The sequence below is a fragment of the Scardinius erythrophthalmus genome, assembly GCF_964197995.2.
Source record: "Scardinius erythrophthalmus genome assembly, contig: HAP1_SCAFFOLD_329, whole genome shotgun sequence".
In the NCBI taxonomy this organism is placed as follows: Eukaryota; Metazoa; Chordata; class Actinopteri; order Cypriniformes; family Leuciscidae; genus Scardinius; species Scardinius erythrophthalmus.
This window is the reverse complement of record NW_028296283.1, coordinates 14,867-30,114: the sequence shown is the minus strand read 5'-3', so window position 1 is coordinate 30,114 and position 15,248 is coordinate 14,867. Positions and strand designations below refer to the sequence as shown.

The 15,248-nt window shown below is 40.8% G+C and overlaps 1 protein-coding gene across 1 annotated transcript in view; it reads right to left on the bottom strand.

Moving 5' to 3' along the window:
* LOC308686497 (dynamin-2-like) overlaps positions 1 to 7,366 on the bottom strand; it is a gene marked incomplete at both ends in the record, with an annotated part of 32,327 nt that extends 24,961 nt beyond the window's left edge. The window contains 9 exons of the mRNA XM_081394923.1: positions 1,596 to 1,734; positions 1,991 to 2,058; positions 2,160 to 2,295; positions 2,500 to 2,642; positions 2,753 to 2,913; positions 6,001 to 6,099; positions 6,225 to 6,428; positions 6,971 to 7,120; positions 7,336 to 7,366. Coding sequence (XP_081251049.1) covers positions 1,596 to 1,734; positions 1,991 to 2,058; positions 2,160 to 2,295; positions 2,500 to 2,642; positions 2,753 to 2,913; positions 6,001 to 6,099; positions 6,225 to 6,428; positions 6,971 to 7,120; positions 7,336 to 7,366 — 1,131 coding nt within the window. The remainder of the gene's footprint in view (positions 1 to 1,595; positions 1,735 to 1,990; positions 2,059 to 2,159; positions 2,296 to 2,499; positions 2,643 to 2,752; positions 2,914 to 6,000; positions 6,100 to 6,224; positions 6,429 to 6,970; positions 7,121 to 7,335) is intronic.
* Positions 7,367 to 15,248: the final 7,882 nt, after the last annotated feature.

The following is a 15,248-nucleotide window of genomic DNA, read 5'->3' as shown; positions in this document are numbered from 1 at the left end:
TAATACCTTAATTTTTTCTCTAAAATGACTTTCCTTTCCCAGCTGATGTCAATTAGGTTGTGCAAACTATTGGAACATTGCAAACTGCTATTAAGAGACTGTTTTAGCAAACTTTTAAAAGGGTCATCGGATGCCCATTTTCCACAAGTTGGTATGATTCTTTAGGGTCTTCATGTAAAGTTTGTAACATACTTTGGTTAAAATTCCTCAATAGTTGTGTAAAACAACACCCTTTTTACCTCCTCAAAAACAGCTCTGTTCACAGCGACCCGTTTCGGTGCATGGTTTTTAAATGTTAATGAGCAACTGCTGACCCCACCCCTCTCTTCCATGGGGCATGTCGACACAAAACACGTAAAGTGCTGCTTTGGCGGACGGTATGCAAATCGCTGAGGGCGGAAATATGCTAATACGGGACAGTCCGTCAGTGGTCGTGGGCAGAGCATGAGCAATATGACATCATATTGCTCAGAAAATCCAAATGGCTTGATTATTGAGAGTGTTTAGGCTTTTTGAGGATTAAAAAAAAAGGAGAAAATGGATATTTTTCATTGTATGATGGTAGGGCTGGGCGGTATGACGTTATATATCGTTACCACGGTATAAAATGTCTATCGTTAGAGATTTTGCTAAATCGCGTATATCGCGGTATGCATTAGCACTATTGACATTTCAGAGTGAAGAAATGCATGAATGAGACTTTAAACAGTGGGACGTGCTTGATGTTAAAAAGAGTTATAAGCGCAATACATCCTGAAAAGGATGACTGGCAAACTGCTAAAGTGCGCACACAGAAAGCTGCCTCTCTCAGGTGGCAATCACGAATTCAGTTATCTTTCACGTCTTATTGTGCTTGAATGGTCGAATACGCACACAATTATGTCATGTTGTGTGGCGTATTCATGTAAACACAGCTGGTTATGTCTAAAGGAAAGTAAACAGTTGGGTGTAAACCGGATGTGTATCAGTATTATGGATCTGTGCGTTTGGTCTTAAAGTGACAGCAGCCTAATAAACCTACCTGCTGCTCTGTGTCATTAATGTGAATCAAACAAAAGAGAAAATAACTTACTGCTCTTGACTCAATAACTTGTTTTTAGCTTTAATAAGAATACATTTATATTTTATTAATACAGTAAAGACTGCAATATATTTGATTATTACATTTCTGTACTAATTCAAAGTACATGTTAAATAAACCAATTTACCTTAAAAACTTAATTATGTTTAACTCTGTTACATTGTATTTTTCTATTATTTGTAATTTGCTTATTTTTAATAACAGAAATTAGATTGCACAACATAGCTATATCATAGTATATATCCTTTATCGTGAAATAAATTTCTCACATCGTGAAATAAGAATTTGGTCATATCGCCCAACCCTATATGATGGTTGTGTCCACACACTGCAAAGACACATTTATATGCAAACACCATATAAAAGTGAATTTTGCATCCAATGGCCCCTTTAAAGTAAAATTAGAACACGCTGACTTTAATGGGAAGTGATCATATACACTTTTGTAGCATTATATTTTACTCCTTGACTTTTATGTCTATGTCCATTCACTCAGTATAAGAGTATGTTGTACCTTGTTGGTACACTGTTGTACTGTGTTGATGAGCTCCTGGATCACCATGTCTACACACTTGAGACACGGCCCTTTAAGTTTCACAATCTGTTTCTTCACTATGGCTTCAAAGGCCATATCGGGTGTGAACAGTCCTGTCCTGGATCAGCAAGAGAGGAGAGAAAATGAAGTACGGTGAGAGATAACATAATATGAACTTGCATTCTGAATATGAATATAAATGAATAAAAAGATTGAGAAGGAGGGGTAAAGGAAGACATAGAGAGAGGCACCATGTGTGAAAATATAACCTGTTTATTTCTTATAAGGTTAGCAAACATTTTAAGTTCAAGTTGACTACCAACATTTTACTGAGTGCCCTTTTAAATAAGTTAATAAATGTTTGTGACACATACCTGATGCCATGGATGTTTTTAATAGCATAACTGATCTCCCTTCGTAACTCTTTCTCATCAAACTCCATCTGATGATATAAACAGGACATCAGCATGAGCTCTGATTTCTGAACTCTGAATGCCATTGGATTTTTTTACTGTATTAATCAATTCAACTTTAACAAACTACCTTAACAAGCTCAAAGGGAAAACGCTCGTGAAAGACACGGTTGATTTTGGCTCCTCCTGAAAGCTGCACTGTGTCCACCTGATCCCCAGATCCCTCGATCCGCTTCTCAAAATCCAGCCCGAAGTGTTGTATCAACCTGGATCACAAATGAACAGCATGTGTTTGTGTGTGTGGCCTCTCCAGGTCTGGTCTTATCTACAATGTGTTTGTGTTTAGGCAGTAAACAAAAGTCTTGTTTATTGCAATATGGTAAAGAATAGTGTGTTTGCCTCCATGTTTGTTTGCGTTTATCTGTGCATGTGTATTTATTCTCTGAATTAGAGTGTGTGTGTGAACCCACTGCATTAAGGCCTTGGTCTTGCGTGAGGGGTCGTCTGGGTTCAAATACTTATACTCTTCTGCCTCCTTTTCCAGCGAGAGAAGCTGAGTCTGTAATTGACTACGTAACGCTGGTAATGTGTCACGGATGTGGTTGGTAAGTTGCTAGGGAGACAAAAAAGTGAAGAAATACACTTAAAGCTATCATTTCCATCTGTGGGCTCTCATGTATTTCACAAATGCGATACTTCTTGTAATGTTCTGTGTCTTGTCACCTGGTTGAGGAGCCTCTGTAAGTACGGAGTGCCCATGCAGTCTGCCATGTGTCGGTATGCAGGATGTGACTTGAAGAACCGTTTCTCTGCAGCCAGAGCTGCACCGATGTCCTTTTTTCCCTCAATGTCCTTCTGACCACGGTTTACCACACCAATATAACCTGTAGCCACAGCATTTTCTTTCTTTCAGATACAGTGTTTTACAATGACGCCTCTTTGTTTTAGAGAAAAGTCATTAAGAGAATTATCTTACAGAATATTGAACTTTGTTTGTTTTGCAGTGGAGTACCAACCAATTTACATGTATTTACATTTGAATGGGTTGCATAGAATAACAAAAATTTTAAAACAATTTTGCTTTAATGAAACTAAAACATCACACTTATAACATCATGTGATGTGATGTAGTTTTCTAAAATGGTTTTGAATTTGATCATTTGTCCATGCTCTTCTTTCACTTTTTTCAATCTTATTTTCCTGTGAAATGTCTTATTTTTTTACACACAATGGTAAGATTATATCACAGTTTTTATTAGTATTATATTTTGTCTACACAAGCCGCAGTGACTCTAAACTAGGAGGCCTCAGCACTTCATGTAAACACAGCTGGTTATGTCTAAAGGAAAGTAAACAGTTGGGTGTAAACCGGATGTGTATCAGTATTATGGATCTGTGCGTTTGGTCTTAAAGTGACAGCAGCGTAATAAACCTACCTGCTGCTCTGTGTCATTAATGTGAATCAAACAAAAGAGGAAATAACTTACTGCTCTTGACTCAATAACTTGTTTTTAGCTTTAATAAAAATACATTCTTTTATTAATGCAGTAAAGACTGCAATATTATTATTTTTTTACATTTGATTATTACATTTCTGTACTAATTCTAACTACATGTTAAATAAACCAATTTACCTTAAAAACTTAATTATGTTTAACTCATATTTTTGTTATATTGTATTTTCCTATTATTTGTAATTTGCTTATTTTTAATAACAGAAATTAGATAGCACAAAATAGCTATATCATGGTATATATCCTTTATCAGTGACTCTAAACTAGGAGGCCTCAGCAACCTCTCAATGGGGCCTTAAAATGAATTAAAATAAGACAAAGAAAAATAAAAATAAAAAATGCTAAAACAACTAAACATTAAGGTGTTTGTTTTTTATTTACACCCCAAACAACTTGTTTCTTCTTTGAAGAACTAGAATAGTTTCATTTTAAATGTGTGATTTCTAAACCTGGAAAAGCCATTATATAAAATTATTAAATTAATAAAATCTTAAAACACCATGGGGATTTTTCATAAAGAATGCATCATTTCCTGGTTATATATATATATATATATATATATATATATATATATATATATATATATATATATATATATACAGTATATACAGTATATATATATATATATATATATATATATATATATATATTCTATCAAATATTTTCTTGCGTAGAAATTCTGAGTAAACTTTTTTTTCTTCCAATTTACTCGTCCTTAAACCTTAAACAGTAATTCATGTCATGTAAATTAATTGGTTAAAAAGAGTGGGATGCCTAAAGTACAGTCAGCTGCTAAAACTTCTGAAATGTAATTATATTAATTATAATTGTTTTAGTTATTTATTTGAATCTATGGACATGCCTAGTATCTGTAATAAAAAAAAAAAAAAGAAAAACTTTTTAAAACAAAACATGACAGAGGATGTACCAAAGAAAACTTTGAATATTTTTGTTGAGGACTCTGAATATTGTTGTGGACAATGGGATGCCTCGAGTCAAAAAGGTTGAAAAAAAAAGCATAAGCTCAGCTCTGTTCTGTTCTTGAGTATTGTGACCAGAGCATGTGAGCGGAGTGGAGCGGGAGCGAGCGGGAGCGGGCGGATCTTGGACAGAGCGCAGAGCAGCATTTTTAAAAGGACGGAGCGTAGCCTTATTTACCGCTCCAATTTCGCTCCGCTCACACCACGAGTCTGAAGCATGCTCAGTCAAACCTAAACCAGGATCCATCTGTCTTGCGCAGTCATCAACAGTACTATTTTCAGTCAAAACTCGGCTCAATAATGGAGTTCAAAAAGTAGGCTACTTCAAAAAGGAAAATGAGAAGTCATACAGGTGTACTATTAATATAATAAAACTAACTAACAATGATAATGTGGTACAAGAAAACGAATGTGGAGACATCGTTTCAGTCAGCAAAGATTAATTTTGGAATCTCAAAAGACACATCTCTCAAAAACATGAACGTGAGCTACGCGAACACGCTGGGAAGAAAACAAAAGGTTAGCAAATTGAATACGGTAACTTGTAACAAAGTGTAAATTAAATATAGCGTAATATTCAAACAAATTCGTTTTTTCATTCAAGTAGACCTAATGGTTTGTTTTATTTAGCCGAATTTGTGTCATCTGTAATAATATTTATATTATTAGGCCCATTTATTCGTTTAATTTTACAGCAGTTTGTGTGTATGGAAGCCAATTTAAATTTTAATCGTGTGCGTTGCGCAAAAGTTCACTTATCAAAATTCTGGCCTTATAGTTAATTTACTTTTAAAAAATGTATGTATATTTTTGTTTATATAATTTTTATTTATATTATTAGGCCCATTTATTCGTTTAATTTTACAGGACTTTTTGTGTAGGTTATATTCCTTCTTACATAGGCCTGTAATTTGAAATAAAACATTTCTATTTGAAAAATGTTGTTGTTACTCATTAGTTCTTTAGGAGGTAAGGCTGCGGTCTAAGCTAACAGTGATATACATGTATATTTTTTTCCTTTTTTGGAGCGAGCGGGGGGCGATTTGAGTGGAGCGCGAAGCAAACCTCGTTGAGCGCTGAGCGATAATGAGCGGAGTGGCCTGATGTAGCTTTGAGCGGGGGAGCGGAGGGGTGAACAGTTCCGTGAGCGATGAGCAGAGATTCTCACCGCTCCACTCCGCTCACATGCTCTGATTGTGACCCAACAAAAATGGAAAAGTCAAGGTCCTACAACTAGAAGTCAGACTGTATCCGATCTGCATAAATGACAAATAGGATTTCTAGAGTGTCTTAACCCTCGTCCATGGCTTGACTTCTGTGTGTCTAATGCATTAAGGCAGCAGCAGGAAGCATGAAGACTCTGCACCTGGCCCTGTTTTAGCCACTATAGCCTACAGCAGACTTGCTTGGCAGTGGCCCAGGTTTTAGACCAAACTGCACAGGCCTCTACTGACACATTTCTACATGTGTGCTGTACCTCTGCGAAGTGGCAGTAACCTGTTCTCCAGCACGTCCCTGACATCTGTGCCTTTGTCCACCAGATCCAGCTTAGTGATCACGCCAATGGTGCGATGGCCTGACAGTAAGATCAGGCAAAGCAGGAAGAAAAACAAGAAGGAAAAACATTACAATGATGTGAATGGGCCAAAAGGGGATATAACTGAGGACAGATATGAACCATAATCGTTCTTTCCCACTCACCCTGCGGATCCACGTCTTTGGCCAGTTTAAGAGCATCTGAGTTAGCCAGATCCATGTTAGCGGGTGTGACAGCAAGGATGAGACAATTCTCTCTGCAGATGAACTGCATGATCATGTCTCTGATCTGGTATTCAATGTCAGGAGGCTGATCTCCCACTGGTACTTTAGTTATGCCTGGAAGATCTATCAGAGTCAAGTTCAAAACTGCAGAAAGATAATGAGAAAAACAAAGACAGAGATATTTGGCCAGAGATACTTCTAGGAAAGAAAAAAAATCTAAATTAGATCTCTCCGAGGCATGGACAACATTAAAAGGAGAGCATATACTTTTAATATTGTTTTTATTTTATTTTTTAAATAAATTAATACTTTTATTCAGCAAGGTCACAGGAAACTGAAGACATTTATAATGTAACAAAAGATTTCTATTTCAAATAAATGCTCTTCTTTTGAACCTTCTATTCATCTAAGAATCCAGAAAAAAAATGTATCAAGGTTTCCACAAAAATATTAAGCAGCACTGTTTATTATCAACCGTTTTCAACAATTATAATAATGAAATGTTTCTTGAGCAGAAAATCAGCTGCTGAATATTCAGCTTTGCCATCACAGCAAAAAGTTACATTGTAAAATATATTAACGTAGAAAACCGTTTTAATGTGTTTTTTATCAAAATAAATGCAACCTTGTTGAGCATAAGTGCGTTAAAGTACATTAATGAATTACTTGTTTTCTGACAATAATACCATTTGGAGAGTAGACACGAAGGTTTATGGGAATGGAGGATATGCCCTTATTTGTTCCTGTGACTCTGTCTGTCTCTGCTTCAATCTCCAGTCGGACATCATCAAAGTCTGTAAACTTCTTTCCTTTACAGTGCAGAAACTCTGCATGCTCTGTAGTGGAGAATGGAAAGTACGAATTAGAAAAGTAGAAGATGATAGGGCCTTAAGGAACTGACAGCGCAACAGTTTGTAATTCATGAAATTCAAAGATCTGTCAGTTCTCCACTCTCCATACTGACTGATTTTAATCTTAACAGAGGAGACACTGACCTCTAGTGCTCAATGCACATACTCCATAGACCACAAGATATATAGCCTGGTAATACCAAACTCTGCTGGCATGACAGAGTCTGGCATGGCATAATTGAAAAGCGTTTTCTTTCTCGCGGGGGGGGGGGCGCTTGTCTGAAGTTTAAAATCATTGGTTACCCGTAAGCCAATCACATAACGTTTGGTTATGGCGTGTGTTATGCGCATGCTCAGCCGCATCTAACTTCCACTGTAAACACATGTATGATGCGAAAACAAAACCATCAAGCGAAATACCGGAGTGGACATGGCTGTGAACGACTTTTGCAGATTATGTGAAGTAAATCTACGCATCCACGGTACAATCAGCGTCTACGTCACGGCTCTCAGCCCGCCCTCTGTTCGTTGATTGGCCGGCTGTTTTCAGGCCGGAGGAAAACGGAAAGCTATTACGCTGTCTCAGACTGAGTACAGAAGCGAAATGAAATTGAGCGGAAGTACGAAGTCTGACGTAGTCAGGCTACAAGATATAGGCTATTTTTTTCGAAGTAGAGATGGAAACCAAAGACTCAGAATAGTACGGATTATAAAATGAACCGTATAGAATATTATTACCAAAAGGGATTTGATAAATTTAAATTGAATTTTGAAAGTTAATTATTTTAAATTTGATGGTGTAATATTGAAATCCCAATTAAAGTTCATCGACATATTTAAAAAAGGTTCAAAAATATTTTTAACTGCTTTTGTATGATTAGACCTTATATACCCATTAAAGTAGCCACATTTTCTGTGTGTGCAATAATTGTGTGATAATTTGATGTCAGGGTAAGTTAATACAACAACAATTTACTAAAAACTGAAGTTTTTCCTTTGCGTTTTTGAAAGGTTTTGTGTAGACAAAAGCATTGTCCAAAAAAAATAGCTTTTTGTCATTTACACAGAGACAATAATGGTATCGTTTTCACTTGGATCAGAAGTCAATGACATGGCATTATTCTAAAAAATATTTATTGTAAAGAAAATAATTTAGAAAATTTTACAAATTTCTTATTTTTGAAATGTGTAAATGTTTTTTCTTCTAAAGTTATTTGTCAATTAATAACAAAACAAGAAGAAAAGGGAGTTACTATAAGGGTGCATAAATGTTAATAATTGTAGTGTACAAAGATGTAGAACAAGCTTTTGTGCAGTCATCATTTTCAGAGAAGGGAATTATAGAATGATTTAACAACAGATTTTAAAAGGCAAATATCAGAAAAAATTACCTTCAGCTTTACCTGGCTTTGTGATAATTAGTTAAATGGTTATTTGTTGAATGTGTGTATTTTTATTGTATAACTGTGTCTTAAATTTTAGATTGTTTGTTGGTTGTAATATTTTTAGGTCCGTAGTAAAAGCCCAACTAAAATGTAGTATCCTACACTATTGTCACATGAACTCAGCAAGTGATATCTTTACTTCAAGGGTGGAATCTATTTTTTTTAATCCAATGTTGTGTAATAAAAAATAAAAAAATATAAAAAGTTTAAAAAACTATAGGCTACTTGTATACAATGTAACAACAATGACTTATTTTGGGGAAATAATTAGCTCAAATTAGCATTAATGAGAATATGCATATGTTGCTTACATGAATTAAATAATTCCCAACTAGGGAGTAGGTCAACTTCAACGTATATCAACAATTACACGATTTCTCGTTGTAATTAATGATATAGGCAGATAGAACTATGTTTCAATTTGGGGAAATTTTAGGTATAAGTTGAAGAATGTTCATTTATTGTACAAAATGTGCGTCCAGCACACGAATTGTACAATTTCTGAACGGAAATCTAGCGTCTTTAACACCAAAAGATAACACTTTTCCTGTGGCCACAAAGAAAATAATTATCCTCGTGTTTAGACAATTTGAGATTTCTTTCAATAGTAAAATTGACCGTAGAGCTTAAGGTAAGATCTGCACTACCCAGGGACTCAGATTTGAAACAAACAAAGCAAACTTGATTCAAATGATTTAACAAGTTTATTTAAATGAACTAACTACTTTAAAATCACACAGGAGTAAATATGCATAAACAAAACAATATACGATCGCAATAAGGAAAACAACAAAATAAACGTAGGAATCAAAGGTTAATATAGGGGAAGAAAGGAGAATATAAGAGAGAGAGAGGGAGAGAGAGAGATGAGCAAAAGAGAGTAAGAGTGATTTTAAGAATGACTTCGTGTGTGTGGGTGTGTTGGAGCACGTGGTCTGGTGTTTTGTCCAGAACCACGTGGGCATGTATTTATGTGTATGCGAAGAAGTGTGAGTCAGTGTGAGTGAGAGAATTGTGAGATAGGAAGAAACAGTTCAATCGTTCACAACAAAAACCCAATAGGCACAGTAATATTAGACATTTGAAACAGCACTTCAGATTACAAATTTAAAGTCTACGTTACTCTTTGTCGGCCTTCCTGGTGCGTGTGTGTCGCGTAGGTGCAGACCAAAGCGCCTGGGTCACGTGTTCACCGGAGCAGTGGGTCACGGCGTTGTCGTTGCTATGGCAACTTGAAACGAGCGAAACTTAGCAAGTTGATCTTAGCTTTAAGTTGGTTTCGTTGTTGGTTGAAACAGACTATTTACTGGAGTAAAATAGTTAGGAAAATAAAACTTGGAAGAAAATGAAAATAAAAGCGAGCGAAGGTTTCCTTGAAGGAAGGAAGGAAGTGTGGTATTCTTCTCTCTCTGGCAGACTGCAATGTTTTCAGAGTTACGCGGCATTTTGAAGGAGCTGAGCTCACGCCTCTTGAGGTGTATGACCCAATCGCCTGGGAGGGCGATGGCGACTACCTCCTGACGTTTTTGCGGAGGCTCACGCCCCCCTTCTAACAGTTATGGAGAGGTTAAATTTGGTCCCAATATTAATAACACCGGAATTAATAAAAGAATGCGTCTTCGGAGATTTTGAGTTAAAGATTCACTACCGTTGAGATTTTTGGAAGAGAACAATACCGTGGACGACTATGTCATGATTTAAAGTCGTAAAGATATAAGATTTTTCACTATAACAAGCATTTCATTCTTTGAGTATATCATAAAACTAGGTTATAGCGGTCCGATTTATAAGGACCATCACATAAAACAAATACATTTCAAGAATACATTTGGAAAAGGGTGATTTTTGATCATAATGTCCGCACATCCGAGCTTCTCTGTGTGTGTAAAGGGGTACTGAAAGTTCACAGCTTGTGCGTCCGGTGCGTGAACTGCGTCTGCTCCCCCCCCCTCCTTTCTTTCCTGAGGGGGAAGACCAGTATGTATGTATGTATGTATGTGTGTTTGCACTCAATGGACAAAGGATCATGCCTACATCACGAGAATACAATTTAAACATTTCACAAGATGATTTCGATCCATACAATGGTAGGATCTGTGTGTGTTTCCTTGTGTGTGTGTGCGGGAAGAGTCACTGAAGGTTCATCCTGCTGCGTTGAACTTTTGTCCCCGAGCACGGGGTGAGAGAGTCTAGGTGTGTGCGTGTTACTCGGTCTGATTAGATTAGCGGTCGAACAGAGTCTGGTTGTTTTCTTACGTGTTGCCTGAGGGTCTACATGTAAATGAATGTCTGACAGAGAGTCCCTAGGGTCCTCTTGAGATTGCTTTTATTGGTCAGGGGGGATTGCTCTTGGTGATCAGCGGATGTTCGCGGAGCCATAAACTAGAAGTCAGCAGTAAGGGATCTCTGTTTTCAGATAGGTAGTTAATGATTTAGGTCATTCGTAGGCGCCGTTGGGTCTGGGGTCCAGGAAGGAAGGATCTTAAGACAATAGAGGTGTTTGTGGATTAGGACACCAATGATTTAATTAGGTCTCAGAGCAAAAGGGGATTTGAAGACAGGCTAATTTCAGTAAATTAACATATAGAGAGATAGAGCTGGTGATCTGACCATCTGATGTGCGTTACATTCCCCCCTTGATGAGTGAACAGGGCATGGATGGACCTGGTCGACTCATCACAGTAACAGTGGTCAGATGGCAGGTCAGGGAGATGAGGTGGCTATAAAGGGGTTGTTAAGATTGGGGCTTAGTTCGATGAGGTCTTCCGCATTCTCTGGTGAGGCGTCGTCCTTCCGAGGGTTTCTCCTGAAGCCGACGGAGACTGCCTCTGTGAGCTTGGTTGTGGAAGCTCGGATTGCGTTGACTCTTCTGTACAGGATATAGGCCAAGCCCAAAGCTAGGGTATGTCCGAGGATGCTGGTAAGACAGAGGGCGGTGTCAGCCGCTGTCCAGGTTTGGACCACAGGTGAAGTGTTCAGGATGGGTTGTCGAGACAAGGCCTGAAGGGCTGAGTCCAGTGGGGCTATATCGATGATTTGTGACCCCTCTTTCGCGATCCAACTTTCCAGTTCTGGATCTAGTGTGAAGTTGCGGTCCCTAAAGAAAGATGGAATCTCTAGTTCGGCTTGGTACTCTTCACTTGGGAGATGGTACAAGGCGAGGTCATCCAGGTGGAGGATGGCTCCTCGTGGGACTTGAATCCACATGCTTTGGTTCAGCAGGTTGACACGTGTAGCAGTGTCGTGTTGATCGTAGGTCAGTGTCGCTGAGCGTACTGGAGTGTTCACGAGCCATCGGTTCCCTACAATTTCAGCTTGCGTCTCGGTGACTTGGTTGCGAGATTTCGCGTCAGCCGGACAACGGGCGTCGCTAGCCAGCTGTTGGAGACCGCAGATCCCATCGGTGTTATCCCGGAGGAAAGGTTTGCTAGGGCAGAGGTAGTGTATGTCTTTTGTGAGGGTGCACATGTGCAAGTTAGGGGCTAGGTACAGCTGTGGGTCGCTGTCGTGGTACGCTACCACCTCTGGGGTCCGTACCTTAAATTGGGTATTTCCCTGCCAAAATCCAATGTTCACCACGTCTTTAAGTCGGTAGATTCGGCTTGACTCGATAATGGGTAAGTTTAGGAGGAAACCCACTTCTCGCTGCGCCGGGTCCACGTACAGGGGGATGGCACTTCCTAAGGAGTAGGCAAGATGGGTTTGTATAGGATCGGCAGGTGTGGTGATGGCGGAAGCCAGCACGGTCTGGACCAGGCTCAGGGGTACCAGGTATGGTGGAATCCTGCCCATGGCTAAATTGTCTATGGAAGAGCTCACTTCTCTGAGCATATCGCCCATTAATGTGGTGACCAATTGGGTCTGGGCAAAATCGTTCTGGAAGACTGTGAACATCTGTTTCATGGAGCTCACAGTCCTGTTCAGCATGACGCTATGTGTGTTGAGGACGGTGACCGTGCCTCTCAGTGTCTTGCCTATGGTGGTCAAAGATGCGCTCTGTGTGGTGAGTTGATCTTTCAGTTGTGGAAGTTCCGTCTGGATTTCTGCTACCTGTCGTCGTACCGTGGCGATGTTCACCGCGTTGACACTGGACATACCAATGTTGAACAGGGTGCCTACGGCAGCAGCGGCTCCAAGCAGGGCTCCTAGGAAACGTTTGGAGCGCCTGTTGTGCCCGCTCAATTCAGCCTGGGTGAGGGTCATCTTCTCGAGTTGGTTCAGCATGTGTTCGATGTCGGCTTCAGCGTGTTTGAGGGCGGCCTCCGTCCATTTGGCACCTGCCCAGCTGTACAGGACGGTTGTCTTTGGGTAGTGTGCACGGTAGACGTTTCGAGGGTCGAGTCGCACGTACACCTTCTGGGTGTGTGTCCGACAGTTCGTTATGAGCAGTCCGGGCTGCTCTCTCAACACAATTCCCGAGGCCGGAGCTGAGGAGACGAGGTCAGGTGGCGGCTGGCTTTCGGTCGTCGGGAAGCACATGATGACGATCCACAGCAGCATCCTATTATAGGCAAGAGAGAGAGAGGTGTGGAAGAGCAAAGGGGAAAGAGAAAAGGCACAGGTCAGCGAGGGTTGTCCCGTCGGAGGGTCCAGTCTTCTTTTCCTGTAACGACGGCGGTTGAGGTTAGCTTGCATTAGGCCCTTCCTGTCTGTTCCTGCTAGTTGTCACATATCTCTTAATCTGGTTGCGGTGGACCCATTTGAGGACTGGCTCTTTTGGTCCCCTTTTCAGCTGGATTTGGTACGCTACTGGGGAGAGTTTGTTCACAATTTCATGAGGGCCAGTCCAGTGAGGCAGAAACTTTTTTGACAGTTGTTTGGGAGGCAGGGCGAAACTGTAGTACAGGACTTTGTCGCCCACGCTGAGTTCTTGGTGTGATGCCTTTCGGTCGTAATATGCTTTCTGGCCGTCAGCACTGGTTTTCAGGTGTTGCTGGGCGAAAGCAAAAGTTGTTCTCAAGTGTTTATGGAGCTCGTCCAGGTACTGAGATGTGGTATAGGCGGTGACGAGGTTGTGGTCTCCGGGTTGGTACAAAAGGTGTAATGGCAGGGTCATCTGCCTCCCGGTCATGAGTTCAAATGGGGATACTCGTGTTGATTCCTGCGGGGTGGCTCTGATAGCCATCAGCACCAGGGGAAGCTTCACATCCCAGTCTTTCTGGTTAGTCGACACATATTTCCTCAACATGGCGACCACCGTTCGGTTAGACCTTTCTACCTGTCCGGATGAGATCGGATGGTGGCTGATGTGAAGTTTAGCTTGTACCCCAAGAATTTTCCAGATCTTTTGCATGATCTCTGCGGTAAAATGAGTTCCTCGATCTGAGTTGACTCGGAGTGGTAGGCCGAATCGGGAGAAGATGTGGTTCATCAGGAGATATGCCGTTGTTTGGGCAGTGTCGTTGGGTGCTGGCAGACACTCTACCCATTTGGTAAACTGGCACACTACCGTGAGAAAGTATTTATTGCCTCTTGATGACCGGGGGAGGGGTCCTACCCAGTCGATTTGAAGGTCTGACCAGGGGAACGTGATTCCTCTGCGTTGCAACGGGGCTCTGTGAGTCAGGTTTGTTGGGTGAAACTGACAGCAGACCAGGCATTCTCTCACATATTCTGCCACATCCTGTTGCATACATGGCCAGTATGCCACCTGTCTAAGTGTCTCATATGTGGCTCTGGTACCGTGGTGCCCAGCATATGGTGCGTTGTGGGCGTGATTTATCATTTCCCCCCTTTGACAGCGAGGTACCACGAGTTTTAGCGAAGTGGTGTCATCGTTGACAAACCAAAGAATGTCGTCCCGCACACGTAACATGTGTCTGGAGTTGTATAGATGTCTGAGATCGGAGTCATCAGTGAGATTTGAAGGTGTGAGAGGGGAGGTGGAGGGGTCGAGGAGGTGCGTTTTAATTGCCTGTATGGCAGTGTCTGATGCTTGCATATCTGCAAGGTCGTTGTTGGAAATTTGTGGTGTAAGTGACAGAAGTTCTGACGCAGGTGCTGTTGCAGGTGCGGTTTGCTTTCTGCGGGTTATCACTGCTACTTCTGGGGTGGGTGGGGCTTTTGGGGAAACCCACGGTTCTCCGTGTAGGGCGCCCGCTTTTGCGAGGGCGTCAGTGTGGTCGTTGAGGTCTTTGTCTTGGCCTGGGAGTTTAGAATGTCCTTTCACCTTCTTCCAGTACACGGTAATGTCGTGTGTTGTTGTGATGTTGACACATTCTTGGAACAGGTGTTGATGCTTGACGGGTTTGTTGTTAGCAGTTGTGAAACCATTTTGTTTCCAGGTTGGAAGATGGCACACAAAACTGAGTCTGGCATAGTTCGAGTCTGTGCAGATAAGCAGTTCTTTGAGGTTATGGGCTGCTGCGATTTGCAGGGTAATGAGAATTGCTGCTATTTCTGCGTATTGTGATGACTGGGGGCCCAGCTTGAAGTTTTGGGGTGGGCATGGGTGGTTGTTTACCCACAGTACCCCTGCGCCAGCTTTTAGGGTGCCCTCGCTGTTGTAGGAACATCCGTCGACGTAAGCTGTGGGCATGCCTTCGCACGCATTTTTGTCAAAGTACCTGTGGCGGGTCAGTTGTGGCTGCTGGGGCTCAGGTGTATTTAGCGTTGCAGCAGGTGCGTTGTCAGAGCAGTCTTGACATGCCGCCAGACCGTTACCTAGA